The sequence below is a fragment of the Salvelinus sp. IW2-2015 genome, unplaced genomic scaffold (genome assembly GCF_002910315.2).
Source record: "Salvelinus sp. IW2-2015 unplaced genomic scaffold, ASM291031v2 Un_scaffold1687, whole genome shotgun sequence".
NCBI classification, from domain to species: Eukaryota; Metazoa; Chordata; class Actinopteri; order Salmoniformes; family Salmonidae; genus Salvelinus; species Salvelinus sp. IW2-2015.
In genome coordinates, this window is record NW_019943086.1 from 139,607 (window position 1) to 148,346 (window position 8,740).

The following is an 8,740-nucleotide window of genomic DNA, read 5'->3' on the forward strand; positions in this document are numbered from 1 at the left end:
ACTCAGTAATATAGAACTGTAATACTATAGATGGCTGTTAAATCTGTATTACTCTAAACACAATATTTAACTCAATTCTTAGTGTGGTTCTCATACCTGTGTGTGACACATTACAAGTTTGCCTGTTTTACAAACAGCACTGTCTAAAACTGCTTTGTAACATACGATTCCTCACTCATTGGTTTGAATGTGCAACAAAAAACCTAAACAAAAACATATGAGAACAGTATAAGTTACAGCTGGCAATCAATAATCAGAATCACTGCCAAAGGGTTATATAATACATTATGACATATTGTGAAAGCATGGCAACACTTCCACCTAGTCTATCAGATCTGGACCAGGTGGAACAACTACCATATTGCTTACACTGTACCAATCCTATTCTCTCAGGACTACACAAGTGAGGTCAGGGACAAGGGGATGTGGCTGATCTTCTCTCCCTCCCCTAATTATCCTATACATATGATAAATAGTCTTGGTCCCTCTCGGTTTCTCTTTTGATTCGACATAGAGAAGAGAAACCTGTAAGGGTCCCCTACTTGGTCTATGCAGTCTGCATCTCTCTCCCTCTACTGATCTCCATACATGGTCTATACAGTCTGCATCTCTCTCCCTCTACTGATCTCCATACATGGTCTATACAGTCTTGCATCTCTCTCCTCTACTGATCTCATTACTTGGTCTATACAGTCTGGCATCTCTCTCCCTCTTACTGATCTCCATACATGGTTATACGTCTGCATCTTCTCCTCTACTGATCTCCATACATGGTCTATACAGTCTGCATCTCTTCCTCTACTGATCTCATCAACTGGTCTATCAGTCTGCATCTCTCTCCCTTATGATTCCATAATGGTTTATACAGTCTGCATCTCTCTCCTCTACTGATCTCCATACATGGTCTATACGTCTGCATCTCTCTCCCTCTACTGATCTCCATACATGGTCTATACAGTCTGCATCTCTCTCCCTCTACTGATCTCCATACATGGTCTATACGTCTGCATCTCTCTCCTCTACTGATCTCCATACATGGTCTATACAGTCTGCATTCTCTCCCTCTACTGATCTCCATACTGGTCTATACAGTCTGCATCTCTTCTCCTCTACTGATCTCCATACATGGTCTATACAGTCTGCATCTCTCTCCTCTACTGATCTCCATAACTGGTCTATACAGTCTGCATCTCTCTCCTCTACTGATCTCCATACATGGTCTATACAGTCTGCATATCTCTCCCTCTACTGATCTCCATACATGGTCTATACAGTCTGCATCTCTCTCCCTCTACTGATCTCCATACATGGTCTATACAGTCTGCATCTCTCTCCCTCTACTGATCTCCATCATGGTCTATACAGTCTGGCATCTCTCTCCCTCTACTGATCTCCATACATGGTCTATACAGTCTGCATCTCTCTCCCTCTACTGATCTCCATACTTGGTCTCCAGCTCCTCTGCAGTCCCTCCCAGGTCCATGTCTCTCAGCTTCTCCAGCAGATGGTACAGTAGAGGGCGTGCTAGCACCCCTCCCCCTCCCTGCYRACTTCCCTTAGCCCAGACCCTCAGCATCTGGTACTGGGCTTCCTTAGTGTCACGGYGGTGGTCATTCTCAGCCCTCTCTATCACTATGTCACTCACACCCAGCGAACGCACCAGCTCCTTCACATGGCGCGGGGGGACTTGGTCCAACACCGAGTAGATCAACTCAGAGACTGGAGGGAGAGAGGAACAGAGAGAGGTGATAGGAGGGGAGAGAGATTAAAATAGAGTTCAATATACACTACATGGCCAAAAGTACGTGGACACCATAGATCAACATTGGCAGTAGAATGGCCCATACTGAAGAGCTCAGTGACTTTCAACGTGGCACCGCCATAGGATGCCACCTTTCTAACAAGTCAGTTGGTTAAATGTCTGCCCTGCTAGAGCTGCCCCGGTCAACTGTAAGTGCTGTTACTGTGAAGTGGAAACATCTAGGAGCAATAATGGCTCAGCCACACAAACTCACAGAATGGGACAACGGAGTGCTGAAGTGCGCAAAAATAGCCTGTCCTGCTTCATGAAATGGGTTTCCATGGCCGAGCAGCCGCATACAAGCCTAAGATTACCATGAGCAATGCCAAGCATCGGTTGGAGTGGTGCACACACATACCGCCCCAACAGATCCACAGATAATCCAATCTCTACTGCACTTAAAACTGCCCTTTCCCACCTGGACGAAAGGAACACCTATGTGAGAATGCTATTAATTGACTACAGCTCAGCGTTCAATACCATAGTGCCCTCAAAGCTCATGACTAAGCTACGGTTCCTGGGACTAAACACCTCCCTCTGCAACTGGATCCTGGACTTCCTGACGGGCCGCTCCCCAGGTGGTAAGGGTAGGTAACAACATTACTGCCACGCTGATCCTCAACACGGGGGCCCCTCAGGGGTGCGTGCTCAGTCCCCTCCTGTACTCCCTGTTCACTCATGACTGCATGGCCAGGCACGACTCCAACACCATCATCAAGTTTGCCAATGGCACAACAGCGGTAGGCCTGATCACAAACAACGATGAGACTATAGGGAGGAGGTCAGAGACCTGGACGTGTGGTGCCAGGACAACAACCTCTCCCTCAACGTGATCAATACAAAGGAGATGATTGTGGACAATAGGAAAAGGAGGACCGAGCACGCCTCCATTCTCATCGATGGGGCTGTAGTGGAGCAGGTTGAGAGTTTCAAGTTCCTTGGTGTCCACATTACCAACAAACTATCATGGTCCAAACACACTAAGATAATCGTGAAGAGGGCACGACAAAACCTATTCCCCCTCAGGAGACTGAAAAGATTCGGCATGGGTCCTCAGATCCTCAAAAGGTTCTACAGCTGCACCCCCGAGAGCATTCTTTTAGGCTGAGTTTCTGTACAGCACTTTGTGACATCAGCTGATGTAAGAAGGGCTTTATAAATAAATGTGATTGATTGATCCTGCCCGGTTGCATCACTGCCTGGTATGGCAACTGCTCGGCCTCAGACCGCAGGGCACTACAGAGGGTAGTGCATGCGGCCCAGTACATCACTGGGGCAAAGCTTCCTGAAATCCAGGACCTCTATGCCAGGCGGTGTCAGAGGAAGGCTCTAAAAATTGTCAAAGACTCCAGCCACCCTAGTCATAGACTGTTCTCTCTGCTACCGCACAGCAAGCGGTACCGGAGTGCCAAGTCTAGGGCCAAAAGGCTTCTTAACAGCTTCTACCCCCAAGTCATAAGACTCCTGAACAGCTAATCAAAGGGCTACCCAGACCCCTCTTTTACGCTGCAGCTACTCTCTGTTTATTATCTATGCATAGTCACTTTAACTCTACCTACTTGTACATATTGCTATTGTTATTTTACTGCTGCAGTTTAATTATTTGTTACTTTTACTTTTTATTAACACTTATTTTTCATAACTTCTTAAAGCATTGTTGTTAAAAGCCCTTTAAGTAAGCATTTCACTGTAAGGTGAAATGTCATCAGATATCAATCAACACCTCTTCCATCAATATGTAACAATTACTTTGCAGCTGAGCTGAAAAATATCACAGTAAATAGTAAAAAAGAAAAAAAAGAAAGTTAACGTAACCTGTTGTATTCGGCGCAAGTGACAAATAACATTTGATTTGATTTGTAAAGCTCACCGCCATTGGACTCTGGAGCAGTAGAGACGCGTTCTCTGGAGTCATGAATCACGCTTTACTATCTGGCAGTCCAACGGACAAATCTGGGTTTGGTGGATGCCAGGAAAACGCTACCTGCCCGAATGCATAGTGCCAACTGTAAAGTTTAGTGGAGGAGGAATAATGGTTTGGGACTGTTTTTCATGGTTCTGGCTAGGCACCTTAGTTCCAGTGAAGGGAAATCTTAACTCTACAGCATACAATTACATTGTAGACGATTCTGTGCTTCCAACTTTGTGGCAACAGTTTGGGAAGGCCCTTTCCTGTTTCAGCATGACAATGCCCCCTTGCACAAAGCGAGGTCCTTACAGAAATGGTTTGTCGAGATCGGTGTGGAAGAACTTGACAGGTCTGCACAGAGCCCTGACCTCAACCCCATGGAACACCTTTGGGAGGAATTGGAATGCCGACTGTGAGCCAGGCCTAATCGCCCAACATCGGTGCCCGACCTCACTAATGCTCTTGTGGCTGAACAGAAGCAAGTTCCCGCAGCAATGTTTCAACATCTAGTGGAAAGCCTTTCCAGAAGAGTGGAGGCTGTTATAGCAGCAAAGGGGGGACCAACTCCATATTAATGCCCATGATTTTGGAATGAGATGTTTGACAAGCAGGTGTCCACATACTTTCAAAAAACTTTGACATTCCAACACACACAAAGCTTGGTTTTTGTGAATTTTCAGAACATTTTGGGGAGTAAAAATGTATTTCCATTCAAGAAAACTTAACCCTAACCTAAACCCAACCATAACTCCTAGCCCTAACCTTTTAAATCCTCACGTTTTCAGAATTGTTCTTGTTGTCCTACCTTGTCAGAACATTCTGATGACTCGTCAGGACATTCTAGTCCGGATAAYATAGGTAAACATGTGCACCCACACACGTTCGCATGCACGCACATGCACACACACTTACTCTTGATCTCCTTGGGGACACAGTCCGGTAGCTTGCTGAGGGGCTCCTGTTCACACTCACACACTGGGCTACATGAAGGYARACTCTGGTTGAGAARGTTCTCTGMGTCCTSTTGGATCAGCCTCTACAATCACAGAAAATGGAAAACATCAGAATTCTACTATATAGAACTGCATCCACTACCAGTACATCCTAAACCCGGGGAGTACAGTACAATCAATAAAGGAAATACTATTGGTTTCCTCCCATCACTATGGTGCAAACAGTCTATAATTGCTCTTGAGTGTTCAAAACAGTAGTTGAAATGGCATATATTTTTTCTCCAATAAAATCCTTTAAAGGTTTTTATCAGATTGGGTTTGTCCAGTCAGGTCAGAGGTGAAATATGAGATGTCAGGAGTCAAAGGTGAGAGGTCAGAGATGTGTCTCACCCGAGTAGACTTCTCGGAGCCCTGAGAGGTGATCTCAGCAGAGAGAAAGGAGCTTGACCCCTTCGGTTTCCGTCGGACCACTAGTACGCCCATGATCCCCATCACCACCAGCAGCACCACACAAACACAGCCGAACGCAGCCAATAGGTAGAGAGACCAAACACCCCATCCAGTGTCTTCGGCTGGAAAGAGGGGCAGACATGCAGAGTGAGAGGATGAATACATGCTGCAGCCCTTATGGCAAATGTGAAACAGCCACTACAGAAATAGTCTAGTTCCAATATATTTAAGCATAACAACAAAAAAGTTTCAAAGTATCTTGTGACCCACCAAATAAACAAACGATGTTTCTAGGCAGAACCCAGCCACAAAGTATCAGAAACTCACGTTTGGGAGTGGGATCTGTACCTGAAGCACACTCCTGCTGACAGTCAGCTGATCTACAACTGGAGAGAAGATACACAGAGGAAATTGTATGTTATTGAAGAGGAAGTGGCCCGTTTGTGAAGAGGAAATTATTAGTATTGAGTCATGTGAAGAACAGCTCTACAGAAGAACCATCCAGGCCATCCTGTTGCAGCATACCCCCCTCCGGAAAGACAGAACACTGAAAGAGACCGTTACCAGCACTTTATCAGTGGCCACCACTGCCTAAGGTCTTGATGAGCAGTAGATTAGGGTGAATCAGGTGTGTTAGTGCTGGGCTGGAACTAAAGCCTGGACATGATGACCTTCTCCAATCTTACATAGCAACATACTGTAGGTTTCCAGGACCAGGGTTGGTGTGACCACAAAACAGCTGACATGTCAAAATACTGGCAAAATACTTCTGTCTTTTTAACTCACCCATGGAAAGAAGTTTGTTGCACAACGTTGCAGACAGTTTCTATTAAACTTCCCATTTACAAGCAGAATGTTCATAAAGCAGACAAACCCAAGAGTTTTAACAGACAAAAGAGTGTCAGCTTGTTCACAAGCCAGTACTTACTTTTGGCATGGAAGACAGTTCCTGTTGTTTTTCTTGTTTCGGATGTCCTTACATTCACACACTGTATCCCTCTCTGGAGTACCTGTCAACAACAGTATGAACACTCAGTACATGCACACAAACAAATAGTACAACAAAACAAAAAAAGGGTTGTCATTATTATGTAATAACCATTATACTGTGTAATCCATAAGTAAATAACAGGTTGGGTGGAAGAACGTGAAACATGATGAACCACACTAGCAAGACAAACTCACAGGGTTGTATTTCTCTCTCTCCAGGTCCACATGTCTTGCAACGGAGGCACTCCCGTGTTCCCGAGTTTATTCTATTTTTGTAGAAGCCTTCAGTGCAGCGACACACTGTGTTCTGACTCTTCTTGCATGGCGACACCTCTTCCTCATTGTCTACAGGTGTATGGAACAACACAGCCAAGGAGAACAGAACAGAGAGAGAGTGCGGAGGGGGGCAGAGAGAGAAGACAGAAGACATTTGTTATCATATCATACCATACTGAGACCATCTATAGTGATGACATTTTTTTCAATGTATTTTGTAAATAATTGCATGTTATTGTAAATTGTACGTTTATCTAAACAATTGTATAGTACCATCACAGATTGTACAACGGAGGCAGTTCTTGGCGTAGTTACTCCTCTCTAGGTATGTCCTGCCCTCTTTACAGGGTTCACATTGGCTCTCACCCTCTTTAGTGCAGTCCTCCTTCAACTTAAACCCTGGAGAACACAAGGCATACATACTCTAAGGTGGAGGGCGGTGGGGGGGAGGCAACACAAGCCAGCATATTTATTTACTGTAAAACCTGGTAATACAGAGCTAAAACTAGGTTAGAGAGTGACAAATATAGTAAACAGTATGTAAGGCCTATAGTATGACAGATGATTGAACGGCTGACAGGTATACACAATAAGAGTATAATCTTGAAAGAAGGTTTTTGTTTAAAGCTGGAATCCTTAATTGGTGAAACTGACACATCCATTTGGGATATTAAAACAACAAAGAAGTTACTACAAACAACATTGTTTTCCCCCCCTCTGACACCTCTGCACAGGCTCACATCTCCCCCGCTGCACCGAGCGAGCCAATTGAAGCACACCTAGCATTCTCTTTCGCCTTCTGCAAAATGTGGTGATCCAGAAACAAGAGACCACTTGTGTGGCTGTTTTGTACGGAAATCTGGGAATATTTGGCCAATGAAACATTTGTGGTTCCTCTCAGCGGAAAAGAAAAGAGACTTTTAAAACAGGATTGAGTGAAGTAGCATCAAATATGTTGAATGAGCAACTAATGAGCATGGAGAGTTTGATGAAATGACCTTATATCTTTCAGTCTAATACGGATGTTTACTTATTTTTTTAGCTCTTCGTTAGACACACGCTTTTTGTAAACACCGGTAGGTAACTGTCCTCTCCAAGTTTAGCTGGAATTTAGCCCCGAAAATATTTGAAAAATGTCCGAGTTACACGAGGCACGCACAATCCCTCCATCAGTGCTCAGACTGTCCGCAATAGGCTGAGAGAGGCTGGACTGAGGGCTTGTAGGCCTGTTGTAAGGCAGGTCCTCACCAGACATCACCGTCACCTATGGGAAAAACCCGTCGCTGGACAGACAGGACTGGCAAAAAGTGCTCTTCACTGACGAGTCGTGTTTTTTCTCACCAGGGTGATGTCGGATTTGCGTTTATCGTCGAAGGATGAGCGTTACACCGAGCCCTGTACTCTGGAGTGGGATCGATTTGGAGGTGGAGGTCCGTCATTGGTCTGGGGCATGGTTACAGCTCATCGGATGAGCTTGTTGTCATTGCAGGGAATCTCAACGCTGTGCGTTACAGGGAAGACATCCTCCTCCCTCATGGTGGCCTTCCTGCAGGCTCATCCTACATGACCCTCCAGCTGACATAGCCACACAGCCATACTGCTCGTTCTACTCTTTCCTGCAAGACAGAATGTCAGTGTTCTGCCATGGCCAGGATCCCAATCCCATTGAGCCGTCTGAAACCTGTTGGATCGGAGCTAGCCATTCCCCCAGAAATGTAGGTAACATGTCTGTGGAACTGTTCAGTTTGTCTGTGTTGAATCTATGTTCATAGAAATATTTACACATGTAAGTTTGCTGAAAATAAACGCAGTTGACAGTGAGAGGACTTTTCTTTTTTTGCTGAGTTTGTATATTGCCATAAGGGCAACATGACTGCAAAGAGACAGTTGGAGAATTGTCAATTCATCAACATTATATGATATGCAGAAAGTAGGTGTTGATGATATAACCCAGAGGGTGATCAGAAGATTCAAGTTGATTAGGCATTGTAACACCATATGTTGGAATGCAGATTGCACGCCCTATCTCTTTTTTTTGTTTTTTTTTATTTTCTGTCTGGTGAACAGTTCAGGAGATCTAGTAGTCTGAGAGTTGTGAGTTTGGAAGACGTTACAACATGTACCATCCTTTTTGTGTTCCTATAGTTGATTTTATTATTTTTAATAATTATTTTTCTCCGCCATCATAATCGCGGAGATGTTAAAGTTTTGACTGGTAAAGCATGCGATTATTCAGGCTTAATGGTCATATAGGCCAACAAGAGTCACCAAACATAGCAAAAGCGGCTCCACAAGGGTTATAATTTTAAATATCACTGATCCATACCAAAGGTAACACTCCTTTGGCGCTCGTTTTTCAAG

The 8,740-nt window shown here is 44.6% G+C and overlaps 1 protein-coding gene across 1 annotated transcript in view; it reads right to left on the reverse strand.

Moving 5' to 3' along the window:
- Positions 1 to 1,211: 1,211 nt before the first annotated feature.
- The window catches only part of tnfrsf1a (tumor necrosis factor receptor superfamily, member 1a), a 9,012-nt gene continuing 1,483 nt past the window's right edge, over positions 1,212 to 8,740 (reverse strand). The window contains 7 exon segments of the mRNA XM_024139135.2: positions 1,212 to 1,719; positions 4,623 to 4,746; positions 5,054 to 5,235; positions 5,441 to 5,499; positions 6,042 to 6,123; positions 6,299 to 6,448; positions 6,653 to 6,778. Coding sequence (XP_023994903.1) covers positions 1,430 to 1,719; positions 4,623 to 4,746; positions 5,054 to 5,235; positions 5,441 to 5,499; positions 6,042 to 6,123; positions 6,299 to 6,448; positions 6,653 to 6,778 — 1,013 coding nt within the window. The 3' untranslated portion in view covers positions 1,212 to 1,429.